This window comes from Cornus florida, unplaced genomic scaffold (genome assembly GCF_030987335.1).
Source record: "Cornus florida cultivar Cherokee Brave unplaced genomic scaffold, ASM3098733v1 CherokeeBrave_3.0.0_Hap2_Chr03, whole genome shotgun sequence".
In the NCBI taxonomy this organism is placed as follows: Eukaryota; Viridiplantae; Streptophyta; class Magnoliopsida; order Cornales; family Cornaceae; genus Cornus; species Cornus florida.
The window spans coordinates 18,783,125-18,798,761 of record NW_026775573.1 but is presented as its reverse complement, the minus strand read 5'-3'; the positions used below and the strand labels follow the sequence as shown (position 1 = coordinate 18,798,761).

Below are 15,637 nucleotides of genomic sequence, written 5' to 3'. Positions count from 1 at the left end.
CTACTATGGCAGTTTTCGATTAATGTTGCTTGCTACTGAAACATCCATTGGACCTTGAAAGCAATGTCAAACATCATGAATCCTAGCAAGTAAATATTGAATATCTCAACAAGAATGCTTAAAATTCTAATCCAATTTGGATCACCAGAACTTAGAACAGCCATCTAGTTTGAAAGGACTAATTGACTGGATGGCATGTAGATATGTTAAGGAAGTCAATAGAGCAAAGATAGCATCAAAATATTGCACACTAACAGATAATTATCGAAAGACAGTAGCATTTTATTTATAATGAAAACGCAATCAAAAACTTAGTGGAAGAACATGATCATTTCTGATTCTAGGAAACATTATGTTCTTACAAAAAAGAAAGTTAAGAAAGAACCAAGATATCATCATTTTTTTGGCCATCTGATTAAAAACTTGGATTAGTTAATCCTACAGTTCATACTTACTTCCCCTAAAAAAAGCACTTGGTGAAATAAACGAATTCACTCAGCGCCCACAAGCAACATATGCAACAGAAGCTGCAGCGAAGACCGTTGTTGCAGAGGACATCAATGTCCAGAAGCTCTTCTTCTTATGTGCTTCTGCTAGCAGGAACTCAAGCTGCCGCTTCATCTCCTCTGCCTTACTCTCCCTCTTCTTGAAAGAACTTTTTATCACGTCCAACTCTGCCACGTACTGCTTCATCTCTTCTCCGACCTTCTGTTCATCAATAAGCACACTGTCTTCCACAACACCCATTTCATCTTTAGATGGACAAACTTGTGAAGCTGTTTTCTTTAGCATGTTTAAGACAAGCTCTGAATTAGTATTCCCTAACTTCACTTTAGCCTGCATATCATCAAACTCTTTTCCGGTTTTTGAAAGTGTGCTCTCTAGTGAAGCCATTTCCTTCATCAACCTTGTGCAGCGGCTTTCCAACTCTTTCTTTTCCCCAATAACGCTGCAATTTTCAGTCTTCATCTCCCTAGCCACCCTGTGTGTTTCTTCGATTTTCTTCTCCATTTCCAAAATTTTATCCCTCAAGCTAATACAATTCCTGTTCTCCTCATCAAATCCTTTTCTAGCTTCATCCCTTTCGATTGTAACTAAATTCAGTGCTTCTCTATATTGACTAACTTCAGATTGAAATTGCCCAATCTTCTCTAGTTGATCATTGGATGACTCTTCTAGTGCTGATATGGCATCCTCAAGTTCACCAATCTCTTTCTGCATTTCGACAATTTCACTCTCTTTAAGAGCTTTCACCTCCTCAATCTCCATTTTCTCGCGTCTTATCTCCTCCACCTTTTGCGTCTGATCATCTAATTGCTTCAAAATCTCATCCAATTCTTTCCTGACAACACCCTTTTCCCCATTCAACCTCTCAAAGCTCCTCTCCATCTCCTTCTTTGCTTCCTCCAACACGTTAATCTCCATCACCATCCGGTTTTGCTTCTCCAAACCTTCAATACACCTCTTCTCCATTTCGGCAAAGCTCAATCTCAACCTCTCTTCCTCCTTCTGCCGACTGATTACCCTCTCCTTCAACGCGCTCACTTCCTCAATTTTCTTCTCCACTTCCACTTTCCTCTCCTCCTCAATTCCTTCCTTCTCTCTAACAATTTCTTCAATATCTCCCTTCAGCTTCCCAATTATCCTTTTCGAATCTGTTAAACATCTCTCAAAGGCATCCTTGTCCGCCATTATCATCTGGACCTTTCGTTCACTCTCTTCTTTTTCCTCCATCATGTTGGCATACTCTGTCCTCAGTTTGTGAACCTCTTCTTGAATCATCATCCCTCTTTTCTCCGACTCATTCAATTTCAGTTCAAAATCGGCTGTCGCCTCAGTTTGAAGACGAAGTTCATGACTCATTACAGCCCTTTCACGACGAACCTCATCAACATGTTCACTTAACTTTTTCTCCAAAATCTCTTTCTCGTACCTCACAGAATCGAGTATAGAGTCCAACCCATTTATCTCCCCAATTTGATCCTCAACTTCAGTTCTCAATGAATCCCTCTCTTGACCCAATTGTCTGGACACATTTCTCTCATTCTCAACCTCAGCAAGAAGCTGATCCAACTTCCTCTTCGAGTCAAACTCTTTCTCACTCTTCTCCCTCAGAACCTCTCTCATTACGCTCTCCATACTCTGCAATCTCTTCTCAGTCTCCGCCTTCTCTCTCCTTTCCTTCTCAATCACTTCCGATTGTTGATTGACCTGCACAGAAACAAACACAGAAACCAAGTTCCTCTCCAGTTCCATTTGTACCGTACGGTCATGGAACCGAGTCAACTCCGCCTGCAAGGCCTCCTTCTCTGTTTCGGACCGAGTTAGCTCCGATTCCAGAGACCCTTTTGACTGGAGGAGTGAGTCCATCTGTTGACGGTGCTCGACGGTCTCTTTGAGAAGCATGGAATTCAGGGACTTTAAGTGTTCGATCTTCTCTGACGCGTCGTCCATGGTGGTGGTTTGACGGGTCTGTTCTGGGTTCTGGGCCGGTTTGTCTTTCTGGGTCACCTTCTTTTTAGCCATGGAATTGTGGGTTTTTTTATTTTCGGCGCAGAGAATGAGATGTTAGATGGGTGGTTTAGGGTTTTTCTAGGGCTTTTAGTGGTGGAGAAATGGGATCTCGCAGCAGTGAGAAATGAGAATAGACTGATAGAGAGAGAAAATAGAAGAGAGAGAATGGATTTTCTATCGCGGAAAAAAATGAGATATTGCAGCAGCAGTTATGAAAGTAGAAGAGAGAGAAAGTAGAAGAGAGGGGGGTTATTAGGGTTTTAGTTGTGGAAAATGATTTTAAGTTGAATATCCAACGGTAGAGAGAGAATTTAGAGAGAGAAAGCGGGGGATGGATTAGGTTTTCAAATTCAAATGTTGTGCTCAATTTTCGAGGAAGTTTTTATGGGATGCTTTAGGCCACGTGGTAGCCCAAGTAGAGTTTGGGCTAGCAAGAAAAGGGCCCATATTTGGAAATATAGGTGACCTATGGGCCACGTCGTAGCCCAATTAGATGGTTTTGTTTGGGCTATTAAGGAAAGGACCATATTTAGAACCTATGGGCTACGTGGAAGCCCAATTAGGTGGTTTAGTTTGGGCTATTAAGAAAAGGACCATATTTAGAACCTATGGGCTACGTGGTAGCCCAATTAGGTGGTTTTGTTTGGGCTATTAAGAAAAGGACCATATTTAGAACCTATGGGCTACGTGGTAGCCCAATTAGGTGGTTTTGTTTGGGCTAGTAAGAAAAGGACCCATTTATGGATATGCCATGTAATTCATGATGAAGAAGTGAATACGACGACGTATTAGTGGGTTAAGCACTTAAGCCAGGGCTTGATCAAAATTGACTCTGACCATAAATTTTTTTCCTTTGAACTTATTTTGTGAGAAATTTTATTTAGTTGGAAATGGGACATTATATATATATATATATATATATATATATATATATATATATAAACACACACACACACACACGCACTCCGTATGTACTATGATATACGTTTGTATATTTGTTGACATGTAATGGCGTCTCTATTTGAACGGCTGGTTTTGCTATTAAGTAGCATTTCAGGTGAAATGTTTGGTTGTCAAGTGTATAAACAAATGTAACTAATTAAGTTTCGAAGCATCGAATCGATGTCTTGAAATCCAATCGATGGTTTTGCAATTAGAAAGTTATGATCCTGGATAGTTAGAATGGTGAAGTATATATCTGTTCCTATGTTAATAGCTGACCTAATTAAGTTTTAGGCTATAGTTGGTTTGTCCAATTCACCTCTATTTAAATACAGAGCAAAAACATTTTTATAATTTAATGATAATGATTTTTAAAGTCGAAGAGTTTGATTGAAATAGAGTGTCGAAATTTTTTCATCCCTCTGACACACTCAATTAAGAGTGAAGTGAGATCCAATTAAGTGTATTCTGAAAGTCTTTGTCTTTCCATTTCGTTCAAACTCTCCGGCTTGAATATCATTATTCATAATTTAATGCTTCACTGCTTGCCCTATATTTCTATCACAATCAGTTCTTGAAGTCTACTAATCCACCGAAAATATCAGTGTTATTATTCTTGTCTTAATCCCATATCAATGGAATCGAGTCTACTACAAATATATGGATGCAGAATTTGATATTGAACGGACCACCTACTAATTGGAAAAAGCGAATCCTTTGGAAAAAAAATTTAGTAAGCAAATTAAGCTGTAATAAAAAGAGAATATTATCTATATATATATATACAGGTTCATCAAATATTTCTATTGATAGTTTACCCTTTATCTAAAAAAAATATATATATTTCAATTGATCAATATATGGTGACACTTAGCACAGACACTACAAACACATGTAAAAAAGTGGAATGTTATGATATGAGTTATGGTAACAGAAAATATAAAATACCATGCAATATAATTTATCATGTCATGTTTTGATATTTTGTGCCAAGTTTACATAGAAAAACATAAATGATTTTTCGGATAACATAAAATGGATTTGTAAGTTACGAATTATTTTTTACTTTGGCTGCAAGGCCAGTCTAACCATCCAAGACTAGAACTGGACATTAATTACACTCATCCCGCTAGGGATTCAATGGAGACTGCAGAAGAGTTGATACCATAAGCTTGGCAACAACGAAAAAACTTGTAGCTCACAATGAGCTACAAGGTCTTTTGGTTGGTTTTGTTTGTCCCACTTGTATGTAGTAACTGTTATGTGTTTGCTTGGTTTAGTCTTTAGTGCTTGCCTTGGAGCTTGTTCCTGGGCTTGGTTCAATTGACACTATTGTTCATATTTTCTCTTTATTAAAGTTTACCCTTTTAACCTAAAAAAAAAATAACGAAAAAACTTTGATGTTTCGGGAATACCAATAACATGGTTTCATCTATGTGATAAGATATTATTGGCTGATAACACGATAACAAGTTTTGATATTTTAAGAATACTGATAACATGGTATCACATTTTTTTACTTATGTAACAAAATATTATTGGTTGATAACAAATAACATGGATACTTCCGGCGCAAGAAAGAATTTTTAGGGGAATCACAGGAATCTAACTATCGTATTTAGGAAAACTAGGGTTTTCTTTCTCCTTTTTTATTTTTATTTTTTTCTTCTTTCTATGCCCTAAAATTTTGTTCTCATCAAGTACCGAGATGGTGATTTAAAAGCAGTGTTTATAACCATCATTAATTTTGGTGGATTCCATCATAATGAACCCTCATAATAGAAATTAGGGTGGACATGCATGTATAATTTCTTCATCATTGCTATACCATAATTATGTATGAAACCTAAATGTGGACGTTTCTATCAAATGGCCGGTGATATGATTAATGAGAAGTCACCTCATTTTTCATGATATCAGTTGTGATGAATCATCATGTAAATATATATATATATATTCTTTTGTTTATATATAATGTCAACACAAGATTGAATTAAAATTATATTGTCAATATGTACGTATAAGCACATATTGGTTACCTATGCTACATTGTTTACCATTGTGTTTCTCAATCCAGGTTTTTCAGCCAAATACTTAATTTTGAAGTCTCTTCATGCTCTTAAACCTGCATAATTAGCCATTGCCATTGTTCAAATGAATATTTCATACTAGTTCTGTTGCTGCAAAATAATCGCAGCTCTAAAGTATTGACCAAAAATAATAATAATAATAATAAATAAAATTTATCACCATGAAAAGTGAAAACAAAACAGAATTTTTTTGATGTAAATGTAGTGTTATATGGTTAAACTCTATTCCAAACACTGTAAAACCTCTTCTTTTTTCTTTTTCTTTTTTTTTTTTTCTTTTTTTTTTTTTTTTTTTTAATTTGGAAAGTCAAACAAGTGTAAGCTTCCTTCTTTTTCTTTTTTTCTTTTATAAAAGAAGGTTGGAATATTTTAATTTAAGAGTAGTGATGTTTGCACAAATTTGTTACAGTAAATTACCTAATTAAAAGTTTCTGATTTAAATAGGGACAATTCACTGCAATAAAATCGGTGCAAGAATTATTTTCCTTAATTTAATTGATTAGTTTAGTTCAACTTTTACAAATTTTTCCACTAAATTTCAAATATTTCCTACTTTTTTAATGATAACATTGCTAGATTATTCTGCAAAATTATCCCTTTTAACTCAGTTGGATTTCCATAAACCTAACTTTTTCACTGAGTCATAATTAGATATAAAATTCTAGAAACATGTAATATATATATATATAATATAAGTACACTCAGGTCAATCTGATCTCAACGAATCAAATCATTAATGTAATCCACCAAGCAGAAACTCCTATATATGACTTTAAAATTAGATGTCATCACCTTTATTTATTTATTTTTCCTCATTAAACTATCTTCCACTGATTTCTCTCTTTAGCTTTCACTTCAATTCCAACCCACATTAATTTGAATCCTTAACCAGTTTGTGAATTACATAATGCCATTTGTAATAGCTAGTACAATATATACAATCAAAACCAAGTCATTTTTTTAATGATTTGAGTTTAAAATTGCACCATTCATAAGTTAAAGCAAATCATCAAATTAACTATATATATAAAGATTCCTTTCTACTGAAGAAAATTAAACAAAAATTAAAATGGTTGGTCATAGTGTTTGGATCTCTCAAAGTTGTAAAAAATAATAAAGAAAGTGAGCTATACACACACACACTAACACATCTTTAGCATTACTCTAATAAACTTTTGGTCATATTTGCACATTACCAGCAGACCAGGAGACATCCCACCCCAACCCATAACAGTTGACCTTCACAAAACTCATGTGTGTTCAATGAATGTAGTAGATGCTAAGTTTAAAAAATTGCCCACTTCCATGAATGATCTGATTAATAAATATTAGGGTTTCTTCACCATTTTCCAATACCTGAATGCTTTGTTAACAATATGTGCATGCCCCCTAAAAGTAAAAATTTTCTAACACGATGATGAGTTCTTTCTTAATTGTTAATGGCCGGTGCCTGCAAATCCGATTTGCCAATATATAAATACATATGTAATGTGTGTGTATATATAATATAATATCGGCCATCCAAGATTTGAAGGTTCGTACTGATCTGTGTGTGTAAGTGGTCATTGTTAATATATCGAGGATGTAAGGAGAGGCGGACAACCTAAAATATAATATTATTTGTTGAAAGTGGACGCACTCAGACTTAAACTTGTTTTCTCACGTTTGATAGTTCGAACTTTTACCATTGCACCAAGCAATAATCGCCTTTCTATTCATGTATTAAAACGGTGAATATTGAAGGATCTGAAGGTTGATAGCAAGGTTTATGTTGGTGATTTCTCTACACTGCTGTTGCAACTGTTCTAGGAAGGAATCCAAGGAAGAAAAGAAAAATAAGAAATGAACTATATATATCACTTTTTCTTTCCTTGTATGTTTGAAAAAACAAAGACCGAAACCACCAAGATTGTATCTCTTCTACTTTCTAAGCTGAAGGTTTGAAAGGTTGAGGTTCAAAGTCTTTGGAAATTTTTTTTTTTGAAAAGACACATTCAAATCGAGTAGTCACTTCTGCACGAGATAATGCCAAAGGCTGGAAAAAGAAATGGAAACTAAGTCTAACTAATATATATATATTGTCATACCATCTTTTTAGCAAACAATAGAACTATTGCTGTCCAATCATATATATGTTAGATAAGGTTCCTTCAAATCATCTTTGCATAAAGCAGCTTTCATAGACAAACTAATTTAATCAGAAATCCTTTGTCAGAGGTCCTTGATTTGAACCATAGAGTGAGAAGGCAAAAGTTTCACAAATTTATTTTCCAAAATAGAAAACACAAATTCATGCCTCAAGCTGCAAGCACAAAACCTTTTCTTTCAATTTCTTTTTTCTTATCATTTTTTTGCATTTCGAATTCCAATACCACATCCAAAGAAAAATTGGAAAAGTTAAAAAATATAGAAATTTTAATCACAATATAGTCAAATATGTTGGTAAGGGTTCTATATTACATTCATTATGTTGGACCAATAGAAAGATCTACCGGTGGAATGTTAAATCTCAAATTTTTAATTCATCGTGTCCGAGGTGGACGTGGAAATTTACCGTACTTCATCTTCTTTTTTTTTTTCTCAAAATACCCTTCTATTATTGTTATGAATTTCTTTCTACCTTCTGCGCACCTAAACCAGCCCCTTCTGAATGTGTTCATCAGAAATGGCTTTTAATTTTTTTTTTTAAATAATAATAAATTTCTATGATATATTTAAAAGAGGGTGTGCCCATTAGAGATATCCCTACCTACTTCAAGCACACACATGACATGTAAAAGAAAGAAAGAAAATTGCAGCTTGAGTGATAATGAGAGATAATATGAAAAGAAAGGTTTTATTCACATTGTCCATCACTGCTCATACATTTGATATATAATACAACCTCAAGCTCAAAACATCATAAAACCCTTTAGTAATGTGGATTCTCAACTTAAAATTAAAGAAAGAAAGACGGAGAAAAAACTTCTCTACAATTTGATACACATTTCTCTCTCTTGTTTTTTCTGCAGATGATGACTTTAATTGCTTCCTCTCATCACATAGGAATTGACCCGCCAGCGGCCAAAATTTGTTGCTCAAGCTACAACAAAACAAGTCATGAAATTGGAAAAGCTTTGAGACATAGAAACCAATCAATTTGGTCCCAAAAAAAAAAAAAAAAAAAAAAACCCCTTAAAGAATGCTCACCTTGAACATAGTCTCAAGCTTGTTCCTTACAAGAGAATACTCATTCTTTACTTGTTGGAGACATTTTAGGCACCTGCATAAATCCTTATAATTCCCATTAAGCATGTAAAAATTTCCCATAACAATGATTCTGAGTTTCCAATTGACTTATTGCTCCATTTGTTTGCTGAAAAAGTCAATTAAATGAAGAAAGAAAGAGAGAAAAACTTGATTTTTTTATTATAAAAAGTTCGAGGTTGGAGTGGCTTTTGAAGGTTCATAAATTTTGGGGTTGTGAGGAACTCACCCTTCAACATTTTGTTCCTCGCAATAGTTGCGAAAAGAAATGCAAACTCTTTGAACTCTCTGTGCACCAATGCTGAAATGAGAAAAAAACAAAAAAGAAAAGAAAAGAAAAGAAAAAATGGCAAAGACTAATGTAAGAAATATGAAAATCAAAACATATCTAGAGGTTGACATGCTTCTCTACTTGCATAGGAATCATATTGGAAACATATTTAAATGGTTCACCAAAAGTATTGTGAATTGAGCATATTATGAAAAGTTCTATTAATTGATTGATGAAACAGTAAAAGAAAGGTTAAAATAAACCGTTTGTAACGAAGTTTTGATCTGTGAAATAATTTTCATGGAAACAAAATAGGATGGTGTTGTCTCATCAAATCTTGACTAGCAGATTAAAATCTTTAAGACTAGATTCATAATTTTAAACTTCTCTAAGGCAACTGCATCATTTAAGGGTGGTTTCATACTCAGATTTACATGCTAAACATAATCAAGAAAAAATATATATCATTGATTCTCCATTTATTGGATTGGAAATCATTTGCTTGACCAAAAAAAGCAAACAAAACAATGGCTTCAAGGCTTCAACTAACCACACCCCATGGTGACAAATGTGCTTCTCTCACCTGGGAATAATATAAAAAAAAAAAACAATTTCCACCCTTTTGAGGCCCATACATGAACACAAAAGTTGATATAGATTGACATAAAAGAATACAATTTTTGGTCCTAGCATTGTAAAGGAGAGATAATTAGCTGTAAATGAGTCTTCAAGCTATAAGAGAAAACTTTCAATTACCTGGAGCTGCTACCCTTGAACTGGTGAACATGAGCATCCACCTTTTTGAAATCTACACTCTGCTGATCCCTATACAAAGAGAAGAGAAAAGAAAAGAAAAGAAAAAAAAAAAATCATATTTTCTTTATTTATAGAAGAACACACAAAAAAAACCATTAAAAACTGTATGTATATATAAGTGTTTTTTATTTTGGGAAAAAAATAAATAAAATAAATTTAAGGGGTTGAGTTCTCACAGTGCTTTTGTTAGTTCATTGAGAAGCCTCTCAGAATCTTCAAAGAAGAGAGACACCACTTCAACCACAAAGTCTGGGTTGCTCTCATCTTGCAGCTGTTGAAGTTGGATGAACTGATCATCCAGAAATCCCTTCTCACACACACAAAAAAAGTAAACATCAAAATCCAAAACTATCCCCAAACAGAGAATTAAATTAAAAGCTTAGTGAAACTAGCACATAAAACCTTATAGTTTACTATGAATAGTAGGAAAATACTGACCTCTTTATACAAGGAAGCTCTGTAGTCAACAAACTGTCTTTGCAACTGAACCACAACATCCATTTTAACTCTCTCAAAATCTAAACTTGTTCACCAACTTTCAGATCTTTATAGTTTCAGTTCATAGTAGGAAGAGCATGTTCATTTTTTTTTCTTTATTGGAAAAGCTCAACACTAAGAAACAGATGTAATGAATTCAGTGGACTATGGATATACAGTATATATAGCCACCCCTTTTTCACCTCTCTGGATATGTGTTTGTTTTGTCCCTTTGCTTCCTCTCACAGTCTTAAACCATCATGTGTGAGCAGTTAAAACTCTTTCGACTTTGAAAGCTGTCACAAGATCCAAAATTTAATGCCATGTACCATTTACCTTCCCATCTTCTTCTCTCAGTAATTATTGCTCCTTATTCTCCCCCTCCCTCTCTCTCTCTCTCTCTCTCACACACACACACACGGTCAATGAAACTCACCATAAACTTTTTGTCAGTATTTTTTACACGCAAGTGTGACAAATTTCATAGATTAACAAGTACAAACCTCTGTTAGGGTGGTTTAGCTTGCCTCCAGTTGAAAAATAGAACTGTCCTACGTGTAACAATGTTAATTAACAAGAAACGATAAATTTTTATATGATCTGGCCAATCACATGTAACCATCATGTATGCAATTGTGTCAACTGTAATTCTACTTATTGGTAGGACCATGCAATAATTTCTTAACAAAAAACTAATATAATGCATTTTCATATTTGGTGAACATACCAATAACATGGTATGCTGGGTGCACCCAACCCTGGTCTCTCTCTCACATACATATTATATGCATTTATGAATTTATATATATTTTATTATACACAAGGTGCTAACCTGTCTGTGGGGGCATGAGCATGACATTTCAATGCATGCTATACTTACAGTGGGATGATGTAGAAGTGAGTCAAGACCATGTTACATCTATATCTCTGAGATTTTTTAGGTACACTATATCTGCATGTTTGAAACAAAATGTAAAAGTGATGCTATGAAAGTGAAAACTTAATTTCCTTTTTTCCTTTTCTTGCTTTTTTTTAATCTAGCTGTGTCATAAAATACTGGATTTGCAGCTGTGCAAAGAACATATAAATTCTCTCTATCTTGCCTACTTTTTTTCCTTTCCCTTTGCCCTTTTCCCCTTATCTCTTCACTTTTCACATCCATGCTTTTTAATCTTCTGTAATTCTTTAATCAATTTGGTGCTATTCTTGTTTTTCTTGTTGTTTGTGGTGCTGTTGTTGTGTGGTTGGTTGGTAGATTGATTATTTGATGGGTTTTAAGCAACTCAAAAGGGACATTTCACAATAAAAGCACATGCCCCCACAAGCCTTAGATTTTGGCTTTACACTTCCATAAATAATGTGCAAGCTAGGTTAATAATCTTCAATTTCTTCACTTTTGTTTTATTGTGTGATTTTAAAAATGCTGTATCTCACATGGGTTGAAAAGAATTTGGTAAAAAAATTAATGTTACGTCTTTATCAACCAAAAATAAAAAAAGAACAAAATTAGGGTTTTTTTGTTCTTTTGGGTATTGGTGTCGCGCACACGTGTCCGATTCTGAGGCACCATGTAGGGGGCATGTATGCTTTTTAAGGTTGAAATTGCATTCTGATGAGAAATGATGTTTAGTATGTTGTTGAATATATTGTGGAAATGTTTGGTTTGATAATGAGTTCCATTTGAAATCCTGCTGCTGAAGCACTATGAGAAAAAGTGAAAGCTGGTGCTGGTACTTGGAAGCATTAACTGAAGTGACTTCATTTAATCCAGTCCACCCCAACCTGGAATACAAGAATTCCAGTAAGATATCTGATACCTTGAAAGCACTATCTGAAGTGACTTCAATTAATCAAGTACTCCCCCAACTTGGACTAACAAGAATTCCATTAGGATATAACCAGAAGTTGATTGATTGATTGATTTTATTTTTATTTTTATTTTTATTTTTATTTTTTTGATAGTGGTTGAAATTTTGAATGGGTAATCAATGGACATTGAACTTTCTCTTGAAAGGGGAGGTTGAGTACAGTGTTGACTGCCTTGGCACAAAAGTGGTTTGAAAGGGTTTCATCTTTCAGCATTCTTTTTTCCATCTCTTGAAATTTTGAATGGGTAATCAATGGACATTGAACTTTCTCTTGAAAGGGGAGGTTGAGTACAGTGTTGACTGCCTTGGCACAAAAGTGGTTTGAAAGGGTTTCATCTTTCAGCATTCTTTTTTCCATCTCATCAGCCATCAATTGTGGCATTCTTCTGTTCTGTCAAGCAATTTTGTTTGGACCATTAGGCCTGGATTGTAAAAAGTTTTGATGACTAACCCTATTGTGTAACCATTTGCTGGAGCTGCCAACTCCAAACCAACCAATAATAGTTGGAGTCATTTCATTGCATATTCAAGCACACAAATCGGGTCGGGCAAGGACTAGAACCCTAAATATATGGGATAATTACACTTACCTCTACTGTATATTATTTTAATAGTAGGTGTCTCCTCTCTAGTTTCAAACATAACTTTGACTTCCATGGTTCATGTTTGAGTAGCATTAACCTCCCGTCATAAATAAAAAATTATTTAAATCTCGAGAATGTCCTAAGAAAGTTTGAAAATGCTATTTCTCTTTATGTTAAACTAATAAAAGTACAATGAGTATAATAGTCATTTAACACGTTCGGGTCAAAGTTAACATTGACAAAAAAGTAAGTGTTATTTTTGAAACTAGAGCAGAAGTCCTTATTATTTAGGCAATCTATCAGGGAGGTAAGTATAATTGTTCTTATAGGTATATTTATATATAAAAAGCTAGATTGTACTAGGACTCCTTGTGAGGCCATATTTTAGTAAAAACCCATATGACCTAATGCTAAAAACTTGGATGTATTTGGTCTAAGATTGCGAATTCGAGTTTGAGAGCAGTCTCTGCATATAATATAGTGTCAAAAGTAAGGTGAATTTTCAGTTTTACTCTCTCAATGTGTGTAGCCCGTAATATACACTAAATAGACCTTGTGATAAAATTGCTTCAGTATGACTTAAAAGGCCACGAGTTCAAAATAAAAAATATCTTTATACAAAAATTAGGTTGCGTACAATTGACCCTTTCCAAATTTCTCAATTACAAAAGCTTAGTGAACTCTGTTAGCCTACATTTCATTTTATATTTATATATATCTTTTCTAACATAAAATTTATACGTTCTTTTAAAAAGATTTGAACTCTCTGCCTTCAACTAGTTGAAGGCTGAGAATATATTTCATGATTACAACATTCATGATTACAACAAATTACAACCTGAGTGATTTCCTTTGCCATTTCAATACAATCAATGAGACAACTTGAAAAGAAGTTAAGGACAAGGCCGGACCCTTATGATGCTATGTTTCACTACTAATGGGGTTGGTACTATTTAACCATATTATTTAGAATACGTGGCAGTACTATTAGGTTTTGTAGTAGTACTATTTTGCCTTTTTCTTCAAGGGCACATATATATTTTTTTTACTGTGAACCCTTGGAATTTCATTAATGCAGAGTATCTCAGTGGCCTCATAAATGTTTGAATAGGGACCACTACTGTGTAGGGCATGGGTGATCTCTTCACCTTGATATGAAAGGCATCAAAGTGGGACCCACCCTAAGAAGAAACAGGGGAATTCTTGCCATAAACTCAGTTGCCATGCCAAGCCAAAAGAATACAGAAGTGTAGGATGGTGTAGGTATCCTAAGTACTGAAAGAAGAGAACATAGCCAAGAATCATGGGTTTTTGGGTGGATGTGAATATGATGTTCCTTTTTATATAAATTAAAAGGAATTTATATGTGAATATGATATTCACTGTTGTGTAAGGAATTTACACACGAATTAAATCACCGTTAGATATAAAAACATAAATTATTTTTTTAACTGTCAAATAGAATCTAACAGTTACTATTTCAAGTGTACATGCAATTTTTTTGCACACAGGAAGCAAGAGAACAATTCTGTATATATATATATATATATATATGATGGTCCAAATGTCTAACAATAATGCACTTCACCAAGTCACTGAACTGGGTAAAATTCATTTGCAGTATTGTATGTAGGTATCCAAAGCAAACAATGAATAGTGATTACACTTGGGTGAATGTTCCTAGAACACATGAAAATTTGTACATCACACTTTTGCCAATTCAATGCCCACAGAAATGTCCTCTTCCCATTTGGAGGACATTTCATTGCCCCCTCTTTCTCACACAGTTGGATGGAAGATTCATTGCTCATGTAAATGTGTGCTTACATGTGTGGACATTTTAAAGTTTTGTGTAAAGAGATTTGTCAGTTTTTTTTTCAGGTTCCACAATTTACTCTCATTTTACCTTTTGGGGGAAAAAAATTTTACTTTTATTTTTCTCAAAAGTTGTGTAACATCTTACACCTAATTAAGCAATTATATATACTTTTAGTTTTAAAACTTCAGCAACAATTTCACCGTTTTAGGATTACAACTTTAGCAAGTAAACTATTAGGCTCTACCCCACATGATATATGAGTTTTCCCCTCTTTTTGACGTTGAGTTTTCGCGTTCGGTGGGGGACAAAAATATATAACGGGTTATTAAGTGTGTGAACAAATTAAGTTTAGATGGTATTTACAGAAAATGTGAGGAGTTTGAATCCCGTAATTGACATTTGTGGAGGTGGTAAAGGAAATTAGCTGAGAGTAACCCAATGGTAAGCCTCTCGCTTCCTATCTTGGAGGTTTAGAGGTTAACCACTTCTATTAAATATTTCGATAATTAGATAGGAAGTTCAGAGTTTAACCACTTCTATTAAATATTTTCATATTTTTTCATGCAGATGCCATGAAAAGAGAATAAAAAAATAATAATAATTAATTAATTAGTTAAAAAGAAAACTTTAAATTACCTTTCACCAGGTTCATTGAACATTCAATTCAAACCTTTTTCAAGTTCTAACTTATTGGGTGTCTTCAATAAAGAAATCACTACTTCAGGCATATGTTTACAGAGAGAGTAGACACAGTTGATTTCAGCCACTCAGAAGTCAGATCACATGGTACATGCAAGCATTATAGTAATAGTGACGTTTTTTTTAGAAAAATAAATAAATGGAAGAAAATAAAAATATATATTTCAGATAGGCCACGACTTGTTTTTGTAGTTCCTGCATTTATTAGACCTTGTTTCCTTCATTATTGGAGCAATGTATTTGCCTGTTTTAGAAAAACAGTATGAATTAGAACTGAGTAATACCATTCAAGCTGACAAAGCAATAAAAGT

At 34.0% G+C, this 15,637-nt stretch overlaps 2 protein-coding genes across 2 annotated transcripts; both read right to left on the bottom strand.

The window, feature by feature from the left end:
* Positions 1-261: 261 nt before the first annotated feature.
* LOC132299780 (uncharacterized) lies at positions 262-2,820 on the bottom strand. Its single transcript, XM_059796592.1, has one exon. It carries the CDS (start codon positions 2,524-2,526, stop codon positions 496-498), a length of 2,031 nt encoding a protein of 676 aa, XP_059652575.1. The 5' UTR covers positions 2,527-2,820; the 3' UTR covers positions 262-495.
* A 5,543-nt stretch (positions 2,821-8,363) lies between these two features.
* On the bottom strand, positions 8,364-10,522 carry LOC132299779 (histidine-containing phosphotransfer protein 1-like). The gene is made up of 6 exons (XM_059796591.1): positions 10,318-10,522; positions 10,056-10,186; positions 9,820-9,888; positions 9,022-9,093; positions 8,736-8,808; positions 8,364-8,628 (listed from the first exon to the last, which is right to left on the bottom strand). The coding sequence occupies exons 1-6, from the start codon at positions 10,378-10,380 to the stop codon at positions 8,584-8,586; spliced, it is 453 nt and encodes a 150-aa protein (XP_059652574.1). The 5' UTR covers positions 10,381-10,522; the 3' UTR covers positions 8,364-8,583.
* Between the last annotated feature and the right edge of the window lie 5,115 nt (positions 10,523-15,637).

Excerpts from the sequence above, each read along its gene's own strand:
- LOC132299779 (XM_059796591.1), bottom strand. The coding sequence starts at position 10,380 with ATGGATGTTGTGGTTCAGTTGCAAAGACAGTTTGTTGACTACAGAGCT. Across the intron at positions 10,187-10,317 it reads GAGCTTCCTTGTATAAAGAG|GGATTTCTGGATGATCAGTT; the intron begins GTCAGTATTTTC and ends GTGTGTGAGAAG. Across the intron at positions 9,889-10,055 it reads AATGAACTAACAAAAGCACT|GGATCAGCAGAGTGTAGATT; the intron begins GTGAGAACTCAA and ends CTCTTTGTATAG.
- LOC132299780 (XM_059796592.1), bottom strand. The coding sequence starts at position 2,526 with ATGGCTAAAAAGAAGGTGACCCAGAAAGACAAACCGGCCCAGAACCCA.